The sequence below is a fragment of the Macrotis lagotis genome, chromosome 1 (assembly GCF_037893015.1).
Source record: "Macrotis lagotis isolate mMagLag1 chromosome 1, bilby.v1.9.chrom.fasta, whole genome shotgun sequence".
In the NCBI taxonomy this organism is placed as follows: domain Eukaryota; kingdom Metazoa; phylum Chordata; class Mammalia; order Peramelemorphia; family Peramelidae; genus Macrotis; species Macrotis lagotis.
This window is the reverse complement of record NC_133658.1, coordinates 25031720-25057105: the sequence shown is the minus strand read 5'-3', so window position 1 is coordinate 25057105 and position 25386 is coordinate 25031720. Positions and strand designations below refer to the sequence as shown.

The 25386-nt window shown below is 45.5% G+C and overlaps 1 protein-coding gene and 1 long non-coding RNA gene across 2 annotated transcripts in view; both read left to right on the top strand.

Annotated features, from left to right (window-relative positions):
• The first annotated feature begins 867 nt into the window (after positions 1-867).
• ADRA1D (adrenoceptor alpha 1D) overlaps positions 868-25386 on the top strand; it is a 62371-nt gene continuing 37852 nt past the window's right edge. Inside the window, 2 exon segments of the mRNA XM_074196095.1 lie at positions 868-1065; positions 1067-2021. Of these exon segments, the coding sequence (XP_074052196.1) occupies positions 868-1065; positions 1067-2021 (1153 nt within the window).
• On the top strand, positions 2336-25330 carry LOC141495047 (uncharacterized). Its single transcript, XR_012470647.1, has 3 exons — positions 2336-8268; positions 14715-14828; positions 18816-25330. It is a non-coding gene; the product is annotated as an uncharacterized LOC141495047 (long non-coding RNA).

Sequence of the window (25386 nt, the reverse complement as noted above, 5' to 3'; positions counted from 1 at the left end):
GAGGACAGAGACCCGGAGGGGGGGAGAGGAGGGGAAGGAGGCCGGAGAGGAGGGAGGGAGACTGAGGGACCCCCGGCCGAGGAGGGAGGAGAAGCGGGCAAAGAGCGAAGGCCGGGAAGCGGGCAGCGGAGCCGGGAGAGAGGAGGACGGGGCCGGACTGAGAGCGGGGAGGCTGCGGCAGAAGGCTGAGCCCGGCTGCGGCGGCCGGCTGCCCACTGCCGAGCCCGCCCCCCTCCGCCCCCTCTGTCTCTCCTCCAGCCTCCGGGTCCCTTCTTTCCACCAGGAGTTTCTGCTCCCCCCGCCCTCCCAGAGCCCTCCCCCCGGCGGCCCCTCCTCCCGTCGCTCCAGCCCCCCCCCCCCCCCCCCCCTTGGCCGCTCTCTCTCTCCTCCGCCAAAGTGCCAGCCGAGCCGGAGCCGAGAGCAGCAGGGAGACGAGCGCTGGCAGCCGCCCGGGCCGCCGCCGCCGCCGCTCCCGGCCCCCCGCCGCGGGACCCCCGCCGCCCGGCCGCCCCGGCCGCTCGGGCTCCGCCGCGCTTGGAGATCCATCCCGCCCCCTCGGGTGTCTCGCCTTCACCTTAGCGCTGGGCTCCGGGGACGACCCCCACCCCCAGCCCTTCCTGGGCACCGGGGCCGCCCCCGTCGGCCCGCTCCGGGGTCCCCCGCCGCACCCCGCGCACTGCCCGTGGGAACTGGTCCCGAGGAGCCCGTCGGGGCCGAGGGCGCGGCGGCCGGGGAGCAGGAGGGGGAGGCGGCGGCGGCGGGGAAGGGGCTGCCGCTGGCGCTGCCGCGGGAGGGCCATGCCCGGCTGCCCGGCGCCCGCCGGCCCCGCGTTCCCCCGGCTCGGATCCCCGACGGCGGTCCTCTAGGATGCCATTCCCGGACCTGCTCCGGGTCGGTTTCGACGGGCACGGCTCCGACGGCGGGCCGGGGGGCGGCGGGGCCGGCGGGGCCGGCGGCGGGGCGGGGGGCGGCGGCGGGGGCGGCGGCGCCGGCGGCGGCGGGGGCTCGGACGGCCCCGGAGTCGTCGTCGCGGGGGTCCCGGCCGCCGCCGCCGGGGGGCGCGACCGTCGTCGTCGTCGGGGCGGGAGGCGGCGAGGGCAACCGCACCTTCCCGGGGGCGCCGGGGGTCGCGTGCCCGGCCGGCAGCCCCGGCGGCGGGGGCCAGGGCAACGACACGGCGGCCGTGGGGGGGGCGGTGGTGAGCGCCCAGGCGCTGGGCGTCGGGGTCTTCCTGGCCGCCTTCATCCTGGCGGCCATCGCGGGCAACCTGCTGGTCATCCTGTCGGTGGCGTGCAACCGGCACCTGCAGACGGTCACCAACTACTTCATCGTCAACCTGGCCGTGGCCGACCTGCTCCTCAGCGCCACCGTGCTGCCCTTCTCCGCCACCATGGAGGTGCTGGGCTTCTGGGCCTTCGGCCGCGCCTTCTGCGACGTCTGGGCCGCCGTGGACGTGCTGTGCTGCACCGCCTCCATCCTCAGCCTCTGCACCATCTCGGTGGACCGCTACGTCGGGGTGAGACACTCGCTCAAGTACCCGGCCATCATGACGGAGCGCAAGGCGGCCGCCATCCTGGCCCTGCTCTGGGCCGTGGCCCTGGTGGTGTCGGTGGGCCCGCTGCTGGGCTGGAAGGAGCCCGTGCCCCCCGACGACCGCTTCTGCGGCATCACCGAGGAGGCCGGCTACGCCGTCTTCTCCTCCGTCTGCTCCTTCTACCTGCCCATGGCCGTCATCCTGGTCATGTACTTCCGCGTGTACGTGGTGGCCCGCAGGACCACGCGCAGCCTGGAGGCCGGGGTCAAGAGGGAGCGCAGCAAGTCCAGCGACATCGTCCTGCGCATCCACTGCCGCGCCCCGGGGCCCGACGACGCCCGGGCCGCCAAGGGCCACAACTTCCGCAGCTCGCTCTCCGTCCGCCTGCTCAAGTTCTCCCGGGAGAAGAAGGCCGCCAAGACCCTGGCCATCGTCGTCGGGGTCTTCGTCCTCTGCTGGTTCCCCTTCTTTTTCGTCCTGCCCCTGGGTAAGTGAGCCCCGCCATCCTCGTCGCCTCTCCCTGGCTGCCTCTCTGCCAAGGCCCGGGTCTTCCTGGGCTGCCCGGAGCCCCCGCGGCCTAACTTGGGTCGTCTTTGGTGGATGGCATGTCCAGCTTAGTATGTGTGTGTATGTGTGTGTATGTTGTGAATGTTGTGTGTATGTGTGAGTTGTGAGTGTTGTGTGTGCATGTGTGTGAATGGCCTAACTTGGGCTGTCTTTGAGCGATGGCCTCTCCACCTGGGGGGGGGGGGGGGGGGGGATAAGAATCAAACGAAGAAGTAAGGTGTGGAGAGAGGGCTGTTTTGTGAATCAGGCTGACTTGGGTGCTAATGTGTGGGTGGAGAAAGTGAGGCTGGGGACGCAGCACAGCTTCCCCCCCCCCCCCATCCACTTTGTGGACTTGTCATGGCATCAACTCCCTGATGTCATGGTCTTTGAGAATGAAGGCAAAATCCCATCGTGTATCTGTGTGCGTGTGTGCCAACATGCATGTGTGCCAACCTGCGTGTGCATCCACAGGGGCCTAGGTCCTGAGAGGGCAGGAGGCATTCTATGGGCCCATCTCCCTTTCCCTTCCTGCTGCTCTCATTAACACCTAGAAACCTGCCCCTGTTCTTGAAACCACTTAGCCTGGGGTGGGGGGGAAGCTGCCAAGTTGAGGTTCCCCTCATCCATCTGGGGAGCAGAGGAGCTCAGGTGGAGATGCTTCTCTCGAGAAGCAGATGCTACATGCAGAGAAGGGTTTTCTCATGAATGATTGCCAAGCAGGGAACTAGGATTCAGAGGAGGACCTGGGGCTCAGGACTAGTTCTTCTATTGCTTACTGTACATGGCCCTTCCAGCTTCTGGTCTGCCTCAGTTTCCTCTCTATGTCAAATGAGGAGTTTGGGCTGAGTATTTCTCAACTCTCTTCCAGCTCTGCCATTTTCTCATTCTTAGAGTTGCTAAAGCCATCTCACTCAGACTTAGATAAGCCTGGGAATGCCCTGCCCAGGTAAGCTCCCTTCTCCCCAATACCCTGTGTTCTCTCTCTCTCTCTCTGTGTCTCTCTCTGTCTCTGTGTCTTTCTCTGTCTCTCTCTGTCTCTGTGTCTCTGTGTCTCTCTGTCTCTCTCTCTCTGTCTCTGTCTCTCTCTCTCTCTTTTTCTCCTTTCCCTGACTGTCTCTCCTTCTATCTATCCCTCACTCTTTCTGTCTCTCTGTCTCTCTCCTTTCCCTGTCTCTCCCTCTGTCTATTCCTCACTCTTTCTGTCTCGCTATGTCCCTCTCTCCCTCCTCTTTCCCTGACTCTGTCTCTCTCTGTCTCTCTGTCTCTCTGTCTCTCTCTCTCTGTCTCTCTCTCTGTCTCTCTCTGTCTCTCTCTCTCTCTCTCTGTCTCTCTCTGTCTCTCTCTGTCTCTCTCTGTCTCTCTCTCTGTCTCTGTCTCTCTCTCTCTCTCTCTCTCTCTCTCTCTCTCTCTTTTTCTCCTTTCCCTGACTGTCTCTCCTTGTCTATCTATCCCTCACTCTTTCTGTCTCTCTGTCTCTCTCCTTTCCCTGTCTCTCCCTCTGTCTATTCCTCACTCTTTCTATGTCCCTCTCTCCCTGACTCTCTCTCTCTCTCCTCTTTCCCTGACTGTCTCTCCATCTATCTATCCCTCACTCTTTCTGTCTCTCTATGTACCTCTCTCTCTCTCTGTCTCTCTCTCTCCTCTCTCTCTGTCTGTCAGTCTGTCTCTCTCCCTCTTTCTGTCTCTCTCTCTCTGTCTCATTCACCCCACACACACACACAGAGCATTCCATGCCAAGGAGCCAGTGCTGCTGCCTGCTCCCTGCCTTCTCTCCAGAAGCCTCAATGGGGAGAACTCTGTGTCCAGTACAATGTGACCCGGCTGCCTGCTCCAACATCTCGGAGCTGAGCAGGGCTCCCCGTCCCAGCCCTGGACATGACTCCAGTCCCCTGCAATGCTGGGAGGCCTCCCCCCGGAACATGCCAGCTCCATGGAAAGCTGCCACTCCCCCAGCCTGGCCTGGGGAGGAAGGTGCAGGGAGCTGCTTCCTAGTTGGTGAGGACAGCTGAGGATGCCCATGGGGGGGCATGTACAGCCATTCATCATATAGGAGCAGTGATGCACACACGTGTGATGTGTTCATGCTGCCAGATAGACATAAGGAGACAGGAGACACATGCATATACATGGGGAGACAACCACGTGCTTATGGGAGTTGATGGAACCACCACTGTAGAATGAGAAAGAGATCAAAGAATTCAGTCCTCTCATTTTAGATCTGAGACAAAACCAGAGAAGTCAGATGATTTGTCTGAGGTCCCCCAAGGAATCGGCTTGCAGAATGGAAAAGAGCTGAGTTCAAATCTTTCCTATCCCCTTTATTTCTTACATAGTCTTACTCCCTTGAAGAAATCATGCTTTGGATCTGTTTACTCATCTATAAAATTAGAAGACAGGACTGGAAGAACTCTCACATCCCTTCTCCAGTTAAGTCAGTCCCCTCTGTAGATCCCTTGAGGACAAGTCTCTTTTCCCAGGCAGTGTGGCCCAGGGCTGGCCTTGGAGTGAAGAAGTTTTGAATCCCAAGCCTGGAATAATAGATAGAGAGCTAGCTAGCCTCCAAGGAAGGAAGGCTTGGGTTTAACTTTGACTTCAGACACTCACCAGCCCTGTAACACTTAATCTCTGCCTTGGTTTCTTCATCTAAGAAATGGGGATAATAACGCCTGCCTCCCAAGGCTGTTGTAAAGATCAAATAGATAATATTTGTAATATGTTTAGTACATAGTAGCTATTTAATAAAAGCCTGGTTCCTGCCTTCCTTGCCTCCTTCTGTCCCCAGTGTCTGACATAGAACAGATCTTAATTGATTAAAATCAGCATCAATGATAAGTAGCCATTGCCAAGACTCTTGGTCCAGGATCCTAGAGTGTCTCCATCAGGGTCTGAAGAGAGATGGTAGTCAAGGTGGTAGAGGTGGCTTGGCACATGTTTCTTCTTCTTCTTCTTCCTGTCTCTCCCTCAGGTTGCCTCTATTTGGCTAGGCTGACTTGTCAGCCTTCTGAGTGGCTGTTGGTTAGAAATTGGTGGCTTTACATAGTATTTTGATTTTTGAACCCCTATCCATGCTTAAAGCTTAATTCAAAGGTTGCCTCTGCTAGGAAGCCTCCAGTGACTGGGGAATAGTGTTCCCCATCAGCCCTGCCCCACAAACATGCTTGGCCTTCTCTCCTACATCCATCAAATAATAATTCATCTTCTAGCTCCAGGAATTTGTCTTGTTTCTCTAATAAATTGTAGGGGAAAATTATTATGAAGGAAAAGACTCTCAGAATCTCTTGTCTTGGTCTCTGTGTCTATCTCCCTGTCTCTGTTTCTCTGTCTGTCTCTATCTCTATGTCTCTAACTCTTTGATTCTCTATCTCTGTCTATCTGCCTGTCTGTCTCTCCATGTGTGTCTTTATCTGTTTCTCTCTCTCTCTCTCTCTCTCTCTCTCTCTCTCTCTCTCTCTCTGTATGTGTGTGGGTGTCTGTCTTTCTTTATCTGTCTGTCTCTCTCCAAGACTAACATAGGCAGGCTCTATTTGTAAGAAACAGATGAATGGATGAATGGATGAATGGATGAATGAAAGAATGAATGAATGAATGACAGTTGTATGTATATCCATGCTTATATCCATACATATATATAATGCTTGTTTAACCTATATCTACATACAGTTTGCAAATATATATGTATTATATATGTCCATATAGAGAGAATATACCCATATATACTTCCATGAACTAGATGATCTACTTAATATGAATGCGCCTCTATAAAAATCTATGTTGAGCTGGCAAACAGATCCATGTACATCTGTGAACACAGGGCCTTGCACAGCCATGACAATTCAGCGTGTGTGGAGACTGAGGATGTCATTTGAGTGGGGCTGCCCATGCATGTATCTGGACATGTAGCTATGTAGGGGTATTGTTGTATATTGAATTTAAGTGGCATTTCATGGGTGTTTATGGATGTGCATGTATGGGGATGAGTCCATGCAAAAAGATGTCATCTAGAGAAGAACTGAACTTGGAATCAGAAAGAGCTGGATTTGAAACTTACCTCTGCTACTTACTAACTATGTGATCCTGGACAACCTCAGTCACTTCTCTGGACCTCAGTTTCCTCCCCTGTCAAATAAGGTGGTTAGACATGATTTCTAAGTACCCTTCCCATTCTAAATCTATGATACTGTGAGATATGGGTACAGGAACAGCCATGCTTTTCACTGTGACAAGCTCATTAGAGACCCAGTCCTTCCCTGGGAAACACACACACACACACACACACACACACACACACACCCCTACAGGTGAGGAATGGGGATAGCTGTGAGTTCCCTCATTTTAGCATCTGGAAGCTCCTCTCCCAGCCCACTGTGCCAGATGGGGAGAGGTGAAAGGAAGGACGTGAGCCCCCCAAGGGAAAGAGAAAGGGCTGGTGGTGCTTTTTTTCTGGAAGCTTCCTCTGGGCTCCTGAGGATCGCTGTTGGTATCCATGAGTACATCATAAGACCATGCTGGGCTCAGCAGGAGGCCCCTGGCAGAGGGGAGGAGGGACCCAGGACTGCAATGGGGCGTTTCTACTCAGAGTGCCTTCTCTGCAGGTTGGAAACTTCCCAAGCATCGAGCTCTGTCTGGCACCTGCTCACCACCACCGTCCATCCCCCTGTCCTTAGCTAGTAGCTTGGGGTAGTACAGACGTTGATCCATTGGCACTAGGAAACCTTAGATTTCTGCTTGGCTGCCTGTGACCCTGGGCAAAGCACCTGACCTCTCCAAGAGGGTGTTCCTTCCTGTGTGAAATGAGAAGGCTGGGTCACACTTCTGTGGACCTGCTCCTGCCTCATTCCTGTGGCAGAAATGGAGAGATGCCAAGGAAAGAGTTTCTAGAAAGTCCCAGGAGAGACAGGGACTGAAGGGGAGCCCTTTTATCTCCATACAAGCCCCACTGCCCTGGTTTGGGTCTCCCAGAAGAGCATCTCCTAGTTGACTTGTTGTACCTTCCAAGGTTACAGCTTCCAAGGCATTGGGCCAACCAGCCCCTTGCCTAGGGTACTAATGGGAGCTGGCTAAGGGCTCTGCTCCTAAGTGGCAGGCATGCTGGTATGGAGGCCTGCTGGGGAAAGTGCCCATCAAGTATCCATAATAGGGGAACCTTATCCCAAGGTAGGTGGTGGGGCAAGATAATGAGTGGGGACCTTAGGGTACCCCAGGCTATGTGACAGATAGATTTTGTGTTCAGTGATTGTGTCTTACTCTTTTTGATCCACTGGCGGTTTTCTTGGCAGAGATACTGGTTTGTCATTTCCTTCTCCAGCTCATTTTTCAGATGAGGAAACTAAAAGCAAGGAAGGTTAAGTGATTTGTCTGGGATCATACACCTAGTGTCTGAAGCCAGATTTGAACTTAGATCTTCTTAACACCAGGCCTAGGCTTCTATTTTCTGTGCCCTCTAACTATAAGGGCATACGAAGGCAGTTAACATTTGTCTGCCTCAGTTTCCTCATTTTTAGAAACTAGGATAATAGCACCTACCTCCCATTTTTGTGGGAAGAATCAAATGGGATAAAATTTGTAAATCCATTTTGCAAATAGTAAGGCACTAGAAAACTAAGAACCAAGACAGCTCCTCCCCTCAAAGAGCTAATGAGGGAAGACCACACACAAAGAGGTGTGGGAAGGAGATATGGCTGGGAATGATGTAATAAGTTGCATCCACCAGCCTAAATAGAAGGGAATAGGAACAAATTCTTCATTCATAGTGATTTCATCATTGTGGGGAACTGCCAGTATGGCCACTTCCCTCCTCTAATGCACATCAGCTCTTCCTCTCTAACATCCAGACTCAGAGAGCTCTGTGGATCACCAAGGTATTCATATAGTCTACATGTGGTCTTCACAATGTTTCATCATAATGTCACACCCTTAGGCCCACTTTACAGACCAATCAGTTGAGGCTCAGAGTGATTTGCCCAAGGTGACCAAGCCCATAGATGATGAGAAAGATTGGGAGTAAAGGTTTCCAGGACCAATATTCTATCCACTGCATACACTACCTCTGGAGGTAACCAGGAAATGTTTTATATAGGTGTTGGACCTTCAGTTGCACCTTGAAGCCAAGCCATAGATTCTAACAGGTGGCAGTGAGGAAGGATGGTATTCTAGGCAGAGGATACAGCTCAAACAAAGGCTTGGAGGTGGGTGATGAGAGCACAGTTGTTATCTGGGGTGTGAAGATGTGTAGAGCTTTGGACTCTGAAGGAAGATAGACAGTAATACCTCACTTTTCTGTGACCCCCCCCCCCAAGGATTTCCAAAATGCTTTTCTCACAAAGGTCCTGGGAGGTAGGGAGCGAGGGAGAATCATTCTCATTTGATGGAGGTGGAAATTTAGTCTCAGAGAAGATAAATGACTTTCTCCTAGTCGCCAAGACGTTGATCACTCACCACTCATTCGTTCAAAATCTGTTCTGGGACAAAGACGAGAGCAGAGAAGTCCCTGCCCTCAAAGAGCTTGTAGTCTACACTAGGGAGCATTAATAATCAACATATATAGGATACTTTAAAATTCACATAGTACTTTCCATGTCTTGTCTCTTTCGGTTTGCAGAATAATCCTGGTAAGTCAGGTACTATTATTATACCCTTTGTACAAGTAAGGAAACTGAGGTAGATTAACCAAGCTGTTAAATGACTTGCTCAGGGTTATTTTATAAGTATTCAAGGTGGGATTTGATCTCAGTTCTTCTTGAGTCCAGGTTCAACTGACCTCTTTAGTTATAATTTATATATATATATATAATTTATATATATACAATTATATATATAATTTATATATTTATATAATTTTATATCATTTAATTATTATATATTATATATTAAATAATTATATTATGTAATTAAATAATGATATATAATTTAATTAATTATACATAATTGATATTGAATTGCCACTTTAATTAGTATTCAGTTAATTTCATTAAAGATCATTCTTTAATAGTAACAATCATACCCTAACATTTATATAAGTGCCTTAAAATTTGCATAGCCCTTTATTTGTGTTACCTTTTTTTTTTTATCTTTACAATAGTCCTGGGAGATGGATGCTGTTATTATTCCCATTTTGCAGATAAGGAAACTGAAACAGAGCCCAGGGACAAGAAATCAATAAATCTATCAATAAACACTTCTAGGCTGTGCCAAGATAGTAAGTGTCTGAAGGTGGATTTGAACTCAGGGCTTTCAGACTCTGGCTCTTTGCACACTGTGTTGCCATCTAGCTGCTTGTAGCTATATAGCATGAACCTGTATAATTATATATACAACAAAAAAGATAATTTCAAGGCTCAGAGTCAGGAATTAAAGAGGTTTTCTGGACTCTTTCCATTAGACCATGTGTGCCTCCCAGTCTCATTCTATTAACGAGACACAGTCATTAGCTTAATAAGCTAATAGAGCTTGAAAATAACTTGAGATCATCCGAACCAATTAATTTCACAGGCAAAGGAACAGATAATTAATCATGATAATGATGATAATAATAATGTTTTTATTTCATTTAATTTTCACAACAACCCTGGGAAGTAGGTGCTATTATTATTCACATTTTACAAATAAGGAAACTGAGACTGAGATAGGCCCTGTTCTTTGCCCAGGGTCACCTAGCTAGTAAGGGTCTGAAGCAGGATTTGAACTCAGACTAGAAAGATGAAATGATTTGTCCAAAGTCACCCAACTAAATCATGGTGGATCTAGGATTAAAATACAGATTTCTTGGATCAGTCTAATGGTCATTCCATTGCATTTCTCTAAGGTGCTCACGGCTCAACCAGGGCATCATACATGACCAAGAATCATTTTGATATAAAGTAGACTGTGCCATGCGCAAGAGAAGGAGAAGAGAAACAATACAAAGAACAATAAAGAGTAGGGCAGCGACTTATTGGATCCCAGCTCAGAACAGAGTGAAGAGCTTCAGGGCAATTTCATCCAACCCTGTCATTTTACAGATGAGGAAACTAAGGCCCCAGCAGGTTAAGTGACTTAAAAAAAACCACAGATTCCAAGTTGGAAGGTCCCATCTGGTTCAACCTCTCATTTTACAGTTGAGGAAACTGAGACCCAGGGGGGCTGAGAGTGACCCAAGTGGAAAAGTTAAAGTTACAAAGGGAGTAAGGATCAGGGGTAGAATTTGAACCCAGTGGTTCTGCTTCCATTATACCAAATAGTGGATTTCCAACAATTGTTTCTATCTCAAATCTACCAAACATAGAACCAGAAAGAACAAAAGCAAGAATAATAATACATGATATTTGTGTTCTGTAATGTTTATTATTTCTTTTGACCTTCTAAAAGATAAAATATCCTGTGAGTTAGAGACAGTAGGAATTATTGTACCCATTTTTGTAGATGGGAAAGAAAGGCCCTAATGAGGTTAGTGACTTGTGTCAGAGGTGGGGTTTGAACCCTGGCTTTCCTGACAACTAGCCTAGCACAGAAAACTTATAGATTGAGGAGAAGGAAGTGTATGTGAGCTCTGGCTTGGTGGGAGGGGGATGAAAGAACAGGAAAGATTTCTTGGAAGAGTGGTCTTTGAGGTAGACCTTGGAAGAATATTAGATGGAGAAAGGGGTGGGGGAAAGGACCACCCAAATTGCTTGAGTCTCCAATGTGTGTGACACTGTGCTCGGCCTTGGGAATCCAAAAAGTGCAAGCCCTGCCCTCAAAAAGTTTTCAGTCCAGTTGGAGGGAAAGGACATAAATGCCATAGTTTAGAGGGATATAAGTTGAGAGAGGGTGCCCTGGTGAATTTCGGTCTTGAAGGATGAGTGGTATTTAGAGAGAAGGGGAGAAAAAGCAAAGAAGGCATTCAGGGTAGAGATTTTGTGGGACACAGCAATAATAAAGTGTGGATGGAGGAAATGGGCACACTATATTCTAGGAGCAGTCAGGAGATATGCCATTCTTGTTTATTGGGGGGGGTGGAGTTGCAAGGCAATGGGGTTAAGTGACTTGTCCAAGGTCACACAGCTATGTAATTATTGTGTCTGAGGTCACATTTGAACTCAGGTCCTCCTGACTCCAGGGCCTGTGCTCTGCTCTAGCCACTGTGCTACCTCACTGCCCTGAGATTTGCCATTCTGGAAGAGAGAGGGTTTATATATTGTAAAAACAGGTGAGCAGGTCAGAAAGGCAAGTTTGAATCAAACTGTGATGGGCCTTGAATATCTAAGTAGTGTGGACCTGATCTTTAAGGAGTTGGAAGCTGCTGAGGGACTCTGAGCAGGGGAATAGCCTGATCCAGCAAGTGTCATAAGATGACTCTAGGCCAGGAAGGAGAGAAACTGGAGAGGAGAAAAATGACCAAGGAGGCTTGTTAGGGAATTTCAAGTGATTCGTCCTCTCTTTTCAGAGGTGGGGGACTACAGATGTGGAATACTGTAAATACTGTAGATGTGATCAATGTGGAACAGCTAGCTGGCACAATGGGTAGAGCACTGACCCTGGAGTCAAGAGGAACTGAGTTCAAATTGATTTTGGACACTCACTAATTACCTAGCTGTGTGACCTTGGGCAAGTCACTTAACCCCACTGCCTTGCAAAAACCAAAAAAAAAAAAAAAAAAAGATGTGACCAACCTGTTCATTAGGGAGGGGAAGAAGAGGGATATTCAGAAGCCAAGAGAATATAAAAACAAAAGATGAAAATAAAGATTTTGTAAAAAAAAAATTGCAAAATGAGAAATGTTCAGGTTTGGAGCTTGAGTTTGGAATATAAAGTTCTGGGTTCAGATCCCACCTTTGAGATATTGGCCAATTTACTTCACCTCCTAGGTATCAGTTTCTTCCTCTGTAGAATGAGGAGGATTGAATTAGATCTCTGAGATCTCTTTAAGATCTAGAATTTTGACTCCTAAATAAAAGTCCAGGTGGTCTGGGGTGCAGGTCTGGCCCGGGGAGCCACCATAGCGGATTCGAGGAAGGGATAGAAAAGAGTCAGGAAAAATGAACAGGGCTTGGTGACTGCCCATGCCAGGAATCCATCTCCTTGGGAGGGAAATCTAGGAATCAAGGTGAGATTTGGAGTTGAGGAACCAGAATCTGAATCTGGTCTTGGGTAAATTTCATCTGCCTCAGTTTTCCTCATCTATAATAGTGGTAGGATTAGGGTTAGAAATGGCCCATGGGCCTTGAGTTCCATGGCTGGCAAGCTTGAGAGGATAAGGCAAGAGGTTGGCAGGGAATCTAGTGCACCAGGGGAGGGGGGGAAAGAGCAGTTCCAGATGTTGTAGGTAGGGTTCATGGATCTTCCCCCCAGAAGCCAGTAAGAAATCTGGGAGCTAGGGTAGAACTAGCCCCCCCCCCCCCGCCCCAAGACATTAGTCTCATAAAGTGTCACAACCAAGGAGAATGGAACACTCACTGGTCTCTTTCTACAAACAAGGACCTCAAGGAGGAGGACTCTCCAGAGAAGAACAACTACAATATCTAGAATAGAGTGAGGGGGCAGACCCCAGAGACCCTTGAGGGCCTATCCAAGCTAAGGGCAATGTTGTTCAATGGTTAGAGTGATAGACTTGAAGTCAGGAAGACCTGGGTTGGCGTTCTGATTTAAATAAATTCATACATTAGCATTCAGGTGCTAACACAGACACATAAGGGACACAATAAATGTAGAATGATTGATTGATAGACACTTACTGGCTCCATGACTCAGAGGAGCCTCTGTACCTCAGTTTCCTCATCTGTAAAATGGACATAATAACATAGCACCTCCTATATGAGGTTATGGTGAGAATTAAATATGAAAACAAGTGGAAAGTATTTTGTAAACCTTAAGGCACTATCCCAGCATCAACTAATGTTATTATTATGGATTTGGATTTGAATTCCAAAGATCTAAATTCATAATCCAACTCTATAATTCCCTGGTTGGGGTTCCTTGAGCCAATCACTTAATTCCCAAAGTCTCCATTCAATATAATGAGATACTTGAACTAGTTATCTACTAAGTTCCTTAGAGTTTTAAATCTTGTGATTGTGGTTGATAAGGACTGTTTCCTTTTTATCTTGATATTTTATACCAACCAGGGCCTGGTATATCAAAAGTGCTTAATAGGGGCAGTTAGGTGGCACAGTGGATAAAGCACCAGCCCTGGATCAGGAGGACCTGAGTTCAAATCCGGCTTCAGACATTGCATAATTACCTAGCTGCGTGACCTTGGGCAAGTCACTTAATCCCATTGCCTTGCAAAAAACCAAAAAGAGTGCTTAATAAATTTCTGCTGATTGGCCATTTATCAAGTAGACCCACCTGAAGGGGCAGTGAATGTGTGTGGTCAGGGACCTATTCTCCAGCCTCACATAGGACCAGGAGATCAAGGGGAGCTAAGTGAAGGTGAAACCATTGGACATCTCCCTTTCCTCAGCAGGGAATGATTATGAGGGACAAAGATTAAGTTAGAAGATCAGAAAGAAGAAAGAGAAAAAGAACCACAGAATGGTATAATAGGAAGGACCTGGGAGGTCATCCATGCTGATGAAATGGACCCTTGGAATGGAGAAGGAACTCGTCCAGGATCACCCATCTCCCTTTGTCTCTTTCCTCCTTGGAGGCTTCATTTTTTTAAAATGGGGGAATGAATGTGATGACCCTAAGATCTCCTTGGCTCTGATATTCAGTGAGTCTATGGAAGAGGGAAGCATCCTGCCCTTAGAAGGGGAAGATGCTTAGTAGGCCAAGGAGCTTTAATGGATTCGCAAGCTTGTTGAAAATTACCTTTAATGAAGCAATTTGCAAGCCTTTTTGAGAAGGATCAGTATAAATGTGAAGCATCTTTCTGTTGCCTGGCTCCATCCCCTGCCATGTTCCCATGTATAAATGCAGATCAGCTCTTCTCCCTCAGCAGTCTCTCTTCCAAGTAAATATCGAAAATCATCTACTTTCTAGTCTCTCTCCAAGGGAAGCTGCCAAATAGTCTTAGGCTCAGGGCTGAGGCAAGACCAAGGATTTAGAGAAGGGATCACTGTTCCATGGCCCCCATTACTAATAATCCTCTTTTCCTCAGGAGGATTCATAATCCCCTTCCTTCTTACTGACTAGCTTGTTTAACTCTATAGAAATTAGTCAAACCCCCATTCCCCCAGGGACTGACTTTCTCTATCTTCCTAGCTAACAATTTACAGAATTAATAACTACACACACACACACACACACACACACAGAGAGAGAAATATACACCAGAGGCATTTTAGATAGCCAGTGTGGGATCATAAATGATGGGTTAGACTTGTGGGTTAGGAAAATCAGTCCCCAGTCTTACCTGACCCCTCCAAACAGGGACGTACTAGAAACAACTCATCTGAATTCTTGAGAGCCAATTGTTAAAATTTTATTCTGAACGTTTGTTCCTCAGAAATCACCAAAAAAAAAGATACAAATCAGGTTTGTTGCTTTTATTGATTATCTCTGTTTAAGAAAGTGATGGAGAAAAATGCTATGAATGCAGATTAAACTTAAAGGTATGATCTACAACCTTTTTTTATTTTTTGGAGAGTCGGGTGTTAAACATTTATCAGCACACTAATAACTATAAGGCATATAGATAGTTCTGAGCAAATCATTTAACTTTGCCAATTCTCAGTTTCCACAGTACCTACTATGTGCCAGATCAGGGGTGGCGTGGATAGTGGCTAGAAAGCCAGTCTTAAGAATCCGTACAACCAGCCTCTGACCCATTCTGACTGTGGGATCCTGGGTAAGTCACTTAAGACTTTGTGCCCTCAAGAAGCTCTCTAAGGTTATCAGTTACAAAGAAGATGCCAGTCTGCATAGATTGATACCAGAGAAATTATAACTCCAGTCCACCCCAATGGATATGGATATATATATATATATATATATATATATATATATATATATATATATATATATATATACATATATATGTGTGTGTGTGTGTGTGTGTGTGTGTGTGTGTGTGTGTGTGTGTGTGTGTGATTCCAGTGATCTTGGGCAAAAAAGTCCTGTCATCAAAGGGCTTACATTCTAGAGAGAGGACACAAATACTTACAGATATGTATATACAAAGGGTTTCCACTAAATTTCAAGAAGCAGAGAGGGCCAGGGACATCAGGAAGGGGCTGCCATAGGAGGTGCCATCTGTTGGACTTTGAGGGAGGTGATGAGAAATGGATATGGAAGGAGTATGGACGAGCAGTGTTTCCCTTTAGGAGAACTCTTGATCTTGGAGGAGGAGTAAGGGAGGATGGAAGGAAAAAGGGATGATTCACAGCCATGAGTCAGGCAACAAAATAAGACAGGATATGACCAGGGACCTGGAAAGTAAATCAGAATTTCCATGTTTGAAGGAAATCAGAGGAGGGAAAGATAGGGATGGAACAAGGAAATGTGGGAAAGCTTGTCAGAGGTTGTGGGACTTTGATCTGGGGACCCTTCAAGACAGGGGAGATTGGGATGCTGTGTGGGTGGGTGGGTAAAGCAGCAATGGAGAACAGAAGAAAACTCCAGGGCAAGGGTCCAAATGGTGTCCACCTCTGTGAGAGTTGGTGGCTGCCCTGGGATGAGTGTATAGAAGCTAGGCCATTACCTGGAGCTTATGCTTAGAGATCAGTTCTCCTGAGGTTTTCAAAAAAAAAAAAAAAATAGAGTCCCTAGAAACCCTGAGGCCATGATGGAGAAGAAAACTCTAGACTTAGAGACAGAGGGTCTGGGTTCAAATTCTGCCTTTCCTGTGTGCCACCAAGCAAGTTTGAACTTACCTAATTAGCCTCTGGTTTCCTCATCTATGAAATAAATGTGTTGGAATAGAATAATCATTAACATTTAAATGGCATTTTTAAAGTTGGCAAAGTACTTGTAGATGTTATATTATTTGACCCTCATGAAGCCCCTAGGAGGTAGCTGTTCTCATGATTTCTGTTTTATAAATGAAGGGTCTGAGGCTAAGAGAAGGTTAAGGGCTTTCCTTGTATCATTCAGCCCATCAAGTGTCTGAGGCAGAATTTGAACTCAGGGTCTCCCAAGTAAATGTTCACTCACTCCCAAAAGACCCTAAGGATGAAGGGTCCATCGGGGGGTTTGTTCCCCACTCATTGGACAAGCTCAGGTCAGGCTCTTCCTCCTCCAGCCACTTCTTCTTCATCCCAAGGACTGAAAGAGCTGGAATCGCTTCCCCCAATTCAGCCCATTAAGGATTTTTTGAGCACCAGACTCAGAGGTCTGGGACCTGATGATCCATTCAAAAGAATGAAGCTTTCTCTGACCTCAAGAACCTTCTTTATGACACTTATTCACAAATTAATACAAAGTAATTTGAGGAGGGGAGACAGTGATTGAAGGAGTGGAAGGAAGAGAGAGAATGAGAAAGGAAAAAAGAGAATGAGAGAGGGAGAAAAAAAGAAAGAATTAGATAGAGAAAGACAAAGAAAATGAGAAAGAGCTAATGAGAGAGCTAAAAAAGAGAGGGGAGAATGAGAGAAAGAATGAGAGGGAGAGAGAGAATGAGGAAAAAGAATGAATAAAGAAGAGAATGAGAGAAAGAGAAAATGAGAGGGAGAAAGTGGGAGTGAGTGGGAGGAGAGAGATATAGAGAGGGAGAGAGAACAAAAGAAATAATGAGAAAGAAAGAATAAGAGAAAGAGGAAATGAGAAAGAAAGAATGAGAGGGAGAATGTGAGAGGGAAAGAAAATAAGAGGGGTGGGAGGAAGAGAGAGAGAGAGTAAACTAGAAAATTGGGAGATCTGGGGAGTTCAGGGAAGGCTTCATGGAAGAGATGGCACCTGATCTGAGCCTTCAAAAAAACCACAAGAATCACAGAGGATGAGCTAAAGATGAGTATATGCTAAGGAAGGAAGTGGCTTGAACAAATAAGCAGACTGGAAATGAAAGGTTGTTTTTAGAGAACAGAGAGTAGTCCAGCTGGGCTGGAATGTGGTCTAAATGAAAGAGAGTCCCTTGAAATAATGAAATAAGACTGGGGAGGGGGAGGAGGTAGTTAGAGTCAGGCCCAAAGACCTTAAATGCTAGCTGCGGAGTTGTATTTCAACCTGGAGGTAAGAGTGAGCTATGGAAGGCTTTGGAGGAGGGCAGTGGTATGGTCCGAACGGTGACTTTGGCAGTTGGATACAAGATGAACTGAAAGGGTCAGAGAGGCTTGAAGGAGAGAGACACATTAGTCCTACAGACAAGTGATAGGGTCTGAACTAGGAAAGCAGGTCAGCAGAGAAGAGGGGATGGGTACAGAGATCCTATGGGGAAAATGAGGAGGATTTGGTAGCTAATTAGACATAAGGAGCAGGGAAAGGAGAATAAAGAGTCTGACTCTGAGACAGAGCTGGAACTCATCATTATAAATCTAGAGCCAAGATGCCCCAAATATGACTAGATCAAATATCATGTATTCTGTCCTCAGATTTACTTTTTCCATTTTATTTTTGGATGCACTTGGGGTTAAGTGACTAGCCTAGGGTCACTCATCTAATAATTATCTGAAGTCATATTTGAACTCAGGTCCTCCTGACTCCAGGGCTGGTGCTACCTAGCTGTCTCTGAATCAGAATTTTAGATCAAGTCAAATAGAATCAGGGAGAGGTTACTGTTAGCAAGGCCACCTTGGGAGAGGTGAAGCATGGGGCAGATTTCAAATAATTCTCCACCCCGCCACTGCCAGTGGAGAGGAGGAAGCTGCCATCTGGTGTCTTCCTATTTTAATTAATTGTTCTTGCTAACCAGCTGTTAAGCACTCAACAAGTGTTTATTAAGTTTCTACTGGGTGCCAGCTCTGGAGAAGGCACTGGAGATGCAGAATAAATAAATAAGAAACAGTCTCTGCTATTAAGGGAATTTGTTTCTATCTATAGAAAAGACAAGGGGGCAGCTGAGTGGTGCAGTGAATAGAGCACTGGCCCTAAAGTCCAGAGGAATCTGAATTCAAATCCTGCCTCAGACACTTAATAATGGCCTAATTGTGTGACCTTGGGCAAGTCCCTTAACCCCACTGCCTTGTTAAAAAAAACACCTAAGTGATCTCAGCTCCTTTTAAATTTGGGTCAAAGAAGCCCCAGCTAAAAAAAAAAAAGAGTGAATCTGGAATCAGAAAGACCTGAATTCAAATCCTGCCTCAGACACTTCCGAGCTGTGTAACCCTAGGCAAGACTTTGAACTTCTTAAAGTCTCATTTTCTCATCTTGAAATAATGAAATAAGACTGGGGAGGGGGAGGAGGTAGTTAGAGTCAGGCCCAAAGACCTTAAATGCTAGCTGCGGAGTTGTATTTCAACCTGGAGGTAAGAGTGAGCTATAGAAGGCTTTGGAGGAGGGCAGTGGTATGGTCCGAACTGTGACTTTGGCAGTTGGATACAAGATGAACTGAAAGGGTCAGAGAGGCTTGAAGGAGAGAGACACATTAGTCCTGCAGACAAGTGATAGGGTCTGAACTAGGAAAGCAGGTCAGCAGAGAAGAGGGGATGGGTACAGAGATCCTATGGGGAAAATGAGGAGGATTTGGTAGCTAATTGGACATAAGGAGCAGGGGAAGGAGAATAAAGAGTCTGACTCTGAGACAGAGCTGGAACTCATCATTATAAATCTAGAGCCAAGATGGAGGGACTCAGATGATGTAATCTCTAGAAGGTACTTTGTGAACTTTGAAGCACCAAAGAGATGGTAGCTCCTCTTTGTTACTGTTACTGTTACTGTTATTATTTGTGACTCCTTGTTTCAGGATAATCAAAAATGCATCTTCAGGCAGCGGGCAGCTTCGTGGGGAGGGGTTTGACTGACTTCATCGAGACTGGCAGCTTTTAATAGTAGCATGAGGCAAGAGGGCTTTCAGTTTCAACCACTGATTAATGATCCTGGCTCTCCTAGGGAATGTGGGGAGGGTTTGTGGCCCCAGGGGAATGTGTGCAGCCAGAGCATGGTGGATATTTCCAGGGGCACAGAGGGGAAAATCCTACTCGTACTCTTCACGGACAGGGAGGACATCATCTCCGCTCCCTCTCTCCCAGAACGTGACCTCTGAACTGTGAAACCAATAGTAGGCATGGGCTACCCCAAACCATCCCCACTCCTCCTTCTCCCGATTCCTTCTTGAATGAGTAAATGAAAACACGTCTGAAGCACCTACTGTATACAAACATGATGATCATTGCAAAGTATGTGAATAGAAAAAAAAGAAAAGAAATGAAAGACAGCCTTTGTTCTCAAGGGGCTCACATTCTGATTAGTGGTGGGGTACGGGGTACAACACCCATAAAATGAGTTCACCTGAGATCCAGAAACCTTTAGAATATATCTGCAGATTATACAATTGGAAAACCCCAAAGGACTTCAGGATGCCAGACACAAGTTAGATGGGAACGACAACCTCATCATTCATGTCTTTTTATTTCTTTTTTTTTTTTTTGCTTTTAGCAAGGCAATGGATTTATGTGACTTGCCCAAGGTCACACAGCAAGGTCATCATGAAGTGACTGAATCCAGGTTTAAACTCAGGTCCATTCCTCCTGACTTCAGGGCTGGTGCTGTATCCACTGTGCCATCTAGCTGCCTCTCATTGTTCTTTTCATTGGTGATTCTAAACTCATCTAAGTGAAGTGAATAGCCAATTAGATCCTTCCTACATGGCTGACCTTGGACCTTGGTGGAGTCTGGTCATCCATCAGAGACTGGGAAAGTAGGCTGGGGGGAAGGTTGCCCCCTTCCCACTCCCAGAAATGGTTTTTTCCCCATCCTCTTTCTATGGGACTGTATATGTGTGTATGTTTGTTGCTCTTATAGATTATGTGTATGGTCATATGGGTTTGTCTAAAGGTACCTTACAGGAAGGTAGGAATAGTTATCCCAAGAATCCTATGCACCCCTCTCCAAGGAGTAATTTGATTGCTGCCCAGAGATAGTGGTGTGACTGGTTGTTCTTTTCTCCTCAAAAAGGAGATACTATGCCCCCTTAGATCTCTCTGCCCCTCTAAATTTCCCCAGTCTAGGGGAGATGCTTTTATTCTTGGCTTCAAATCACTGACCTGGCCGCTATCCCTTAAAAAGGGAAGGGTTACCAAACTTATATCTGCAAGCTTGACTTCATTCCCGTCAAAGGCTAATTATGAAAGGGGCATCACAAACACTGAATGGGGAAATAAACTCATTTATCCAAGTGAATCCCAACCAGAAATCAGGGTAGGTAGATTATTATATTAAACTAAGCAATTACATTAGAATATACTAAACAATACAAAGTGAATAACTGGGAATAATGAGGAATGAGTTATCTCAGCTAAGGTAGAGGGGGTGTGGGGAGAGACAGAGAAAGTCAGAGAGAGGATGAGAGTCAGAAAGAGGAAGAGAGAATGTTAGAGAAAGAGGGAGGGAAATCAGAGAAGGGGAGAAAGAAGCAGAAAGGAGAGAAAAGGGAGAGAGAGAATGAGGGAATGAGAGGAAAAGGGAGAGAATGAGAGGAAAATCAGAAACAGTAAGAATGAGAGAGGAGAATGGAGAAAGAGGAATAGAGATAAAGAGTGAGAAAAAGAAGATGAGAGAATGAGAGGAAAAGAGAAAGAATGAGGGAAAGAATGAGAGAGAAAGAGAATGAAAAGAGAAATGGAGGGAAACAATGAGAGAGAATGAGAGACAGAGATAAAGAGACAGAGACAAAGTCTCACTCAAGGGGAAATTCCTCAGTTTCTAAAGAGGCCAACCAGATTTCAGAGACAAGTCAAGCCTCCTCCATGTCTCCTGCAAATCCAAAGTCTTTTCACCTTCTTCAGTACCTGAAGAAAGCTTTGGGATTATGTATGTTCTCTCAACCCAAGAGGCTTCTCATCTTCCAGGCTCTCACCAACTTCACATCTCAGATAGACACACCACCTCCAATGATCATTCTCTCCCCCAGAGAGAAGAATTTCATGCAAAAACATCAGGTTAGACCCCAGGTTTCATCTTCTTTGAGAATAGAATTGGTAGAATCAGGGGTCAGTTTGTGGCCAGGGGCAGGGGTTATTTTGTGGACTATTCAAGTTTCCCCGCATCTGGCTCCCACCTAGCTCTCATTACTTATCTCCTTGTTCCCTACATATGACATTTGTTTTCCATCTCTTAATCTTTGCCTCATGTGCCCCCATGTCTAGAATGTACTTCTCTCTTGCCTCCATCTGATGAACTCCCTAGCTTTCTTCAGAGCAGAGGTGTTAAACTCATGACCCCAAACTCCTGGGCCAAAACCACATTAAAATGCAATTGGAAAATGCTTGGAAAAAATAACTCATTTTTCTTGAATGATGAATATTCTCATCTGACATAGAATATGGCTACTGGTAAAGTTGTTTTTGTTAGAATACTGAGAAAATGTTTAATTTGGGGGGTTCCTCTTTAAAATTTATAATAGTAGGGGCAACTAGATGGTACAATGGATAGAGGACCAGTCATGGAGCCAGGAGAACTTTAGTTCAGATCAACCCCAGACACTTAATACTTACTTAGCTGTGTGACCTTGGGCAAGTCATTTACCCCATTGCTTTGCAAAAATCCAAAAAAAATTTATAGTAGTTCCAAAGGTGTTATGCAAAAGTTAGTTGATGGAATTTAACTTTTGTTCTAGTGGCTATTTTTTTGAGCTGCTTAGAATTGTACATCTTTTAATACCTTCTATAAGAATTGTTCTAGTTATCAAAGATTCTACCCTGTTGAATTTAAAGGGGGTATCCTAATTTGTAATATATGTGAGATGAGATAGAGTTCACCTTTGAAACATTTAGTCCATTAAAGGGAAAATAGTAGTACCAAGAAATAAAAGATAAATAAACAAAAACACAACACAATCTAGATAATGTTAATTTGTGATTTTCTAAGTCAATCTGAAGCATGGAGAGTTTCTATTTGGGTTTGACACCTCTGTTTCAATGCCTGGTTCAGATACTCCACTATCCAAGGCCTTTCTTAAGCCTCTTCCCCGCTCTCAATCCCTCATTCCCCCCTCCCTTATACCCCCACCCCAGTGCTTCATTCTCTCCCCCTCTTGAAACATCTCTTCTATTACTGCATGAAAAAACTCCTGGTATTTACTTGCATTTGCTACAAGTCTATATTATTGTCCCTCCCCCCACCCCAAGAAAATAAAAGGTACTGGAGGGAAAGAGCTTGATATTTTGCTCATAGTAGTTTTTTTTAATAATTTTTATTTAAATTGGAATGAATTGAATTAGCCAATGATCAAGGTCACTTTGTAGATTAGTCTAGGGCTCAGTCTGTAGCCAGGCTGTACTTATAGTCAGGTTTAGGGCTCATCCAGACCTCACAGCTGGCTTGTGTTCACCAGGAACAAATCTTAAGGATCTTTTCTGCTTAGGAAGACAGTAGCATCCTCATGTGGCATCAATTCATAGGCATTTATTAAGCTCTTAGTATCTGCCTGGCCCCATGCTGGAGACTGGGGGCACAGAAACAAAAATCAGAGTCCGTGAAGATCTTTCATTTTATCAGGAGAGATGAACTGTACATGCCTAGGTGTGACACTAAGTCATTTCCCAACTGCCTTCAGTGACCCCAACATTTCTCCCAATCTTTAAGATTGGGAGAAGGATTTGAAGGCATAGAAGATGGCTTCAGTCATCTACTCTGAAAAAATTACCATCTGTTTCTAGAAAAGTTATTTTCCCCTCTCTGTTTTCTACCAATGCTATAAGGAAAATTGTGTGAATTGGAGAGAATTATAAAGGTAGGAATGCTGGTATGGTTACATGGTAGGGGAGGAGAAAAGGGCAAGGTGAGAAGGAGCCTATGTGATTTCAAATTAGTGATTTCATCCCTTTGTGATAACTCCACCATTGACAATTTGTCTGAAGCCTATCATAGAAGAATTGCATAATGACTAGTGTGTACCTGAAATAGAGCTTCCTGATTTCATGACCAACCTTCTATCTACCTCATCTCCAAGTTTCCTGCCTTGCACTTAGCAAGGACTCAATAGTTCAATGTGTTTTGATTGAATGAAAGAATAAATGAATGGGGAGAGGGGAAGAAGTTGGGAGAGATGAAAGAAAACAGAATAAACATAGCCTCCAATTCCCAGTAGAGATTGGCCTGCCTTCTGTTTAGAATTTCATGGCTTTCTTTTCTGAGAAAATCTCATAAAAGTGAAGATTAGTGTGTCTAAAGAACGGAAGGGAAGCAGCATGGGGTAGTCAAGGGGATGGCAAAAGAAACAGTAGCATAGGGTGATTAGAGGTAGTTGAACAGATGCAGGGTAGGCCCGCCTGGAGGGCACAGTAGGTACCCATCACCTATGGGTGCTGGGCTATGGCAGAGGTTCTAAAGTTCCCCTCCCCCCCCCAAAGGTTTCTTCTCCCCCTAAGCCCAATCTTCCTTCTATAGGGCTGAGCTTTTTGATTTACCACCCTCTTTGAGATGCTCCCAAGTTAGACAACAAAGCCAGAAATGTTCCAGACTCCCCATAGGACTTTATTCCCAGGAATGGAAGCCCTGGGAAAGGAGGAAGGATGCTCAAGGCTTCCTCTATGTAAACAAAAGTCTAAATTAATTCATCAGAGGAATGCATTTTCCCTGCCCAAGAACCAGAACATAAATCCTTATATTGTTAGATTTCTTCTTCATTTTTTAATTTTCATCTTTTCTTTTGTTATCAGTTCATTTCAGAAAAACCCAGATAGAACTATAAAATGTAATAATTAAATGTAACCCTAATAAACCTGATGCCAAATACAATACAGAAGCTTTGTTTTTGAGTTTGCCATCTTTTGTAACAATAAAAAAGAAAGAAAAAGACAGGAGAAAAGAGTTAAGCATAAATAACCAACTGAAAATATATCCAAAACTGAAAATCTATCCAGTTTTTACTGACCTCATAAGAGAGAAGGATTTGAAGTCATCGAATAGGATGCCAGTCCTTTCTCTGCTCCTTCCTAATTGTGCAACCTTGCCTAGCTTCTTAGGCCTTGGCTTACTCACCTATAAAAGGATGAGATTGACCTAGGTAATCTCCAAGATCTTCCACTTCCAGAACTTAGAGACCATGGCGCACTGGTAATTCATGCATGTACTATCCACTCTGAAAAAATTACCCGCTGTCTCAGGAAAAGTTATTTCCCCTCTCTGTTTTCTACCAATGCTAGTCTCCTACTTCTTCAAAGGAAGTGAGATACATTTTCCTTTCTTATTTCTAAGGCGAAAGTTGGTCATCATAATTACATAGTATCTGATTTTGTTTTACATTATCATAATTGTGTATATCGTTCTGGTTCTGCTTACTTTACTTTACCTCTGTTCATACACATCTTCCAATGACTCTCTAAATACTTCATATTCATTGTCTCTTTCAGCGCAGTTATATCCTATGACATCCCTATGTGAGGATTAGCTTGACTACTCCCCAATCAATGGACATCTACTTTGTTTCCATATCTTTGCTCACATAAAACTTTCTGCTAGGACTATTTCCCTGTGAATGAGACCTTTCTTTCTCTCTTTGACCTCCTTGAAGATCCCAGGACTGGAATCTTTGGGTCAAAGAGAATAGGCATTCTGGTTATTTGTTTAACATATTTCCAGAGTTGCTGAACCCATTCATAGTTCCACCAATAGTATACTAGTATAAGTCTCTTTGGAGAGTCCCTTGGATGGGGCTTTAAGTAAAGGTTCATCAGTTTATAATGTTGGAGAACTGAGATTAGAGAATTCAGCCTAAGATGGAATCAGGGATCAAGGACTAGGGAAAAAATGGGCCAACCAATTCCCAGAGAGATAGGCAAGAGCAGAGATTAAATTTTTCTGGATTGGGGAGAGTTCAGGACTTTGGTTTAGTAAATAAATATACTCTTACTAAATGAACAGGGAAGAGAGACCTAGAGATCCAGAGAGATAAGGGGGGAAAGGAAGAATGATGGAGAAAGTAGGGAAAGGAAATAGGAAGGAAGAAGGAAGGAAGGAAGGAAGGAAGGAAGGAAGGAAGGAAGGAAGGAAAGAAAGAAAGAAAGAAAGAAAGAAAGAGAAAAAGAAAGAAAGAAAGAGAAAAAAAGAAAGAAAGCAGGAAGGAAAGAGAGAAAGAAAAGAAAGTAGGTAGGGAGGAACAGACTAAGGAAGAGAGGGAAGAAAAGCAGAAGGGAGGAAGGAAGAGAAGAAAGAGAGAAAGAAAGAAAGAAAGAAAGAAAGAAAGAAAGAAAGAAAGAAAGAAAGAAAGAGAAAGAAAGGAAGGAAGGAAGGCAGAAAGGAAGAAAGAAAGAAAGAAAGGGAAATGAGAAAAATGGAAAGAGAAAAAAGGAAGGAACAAGAGAAGTAAGAAAAGA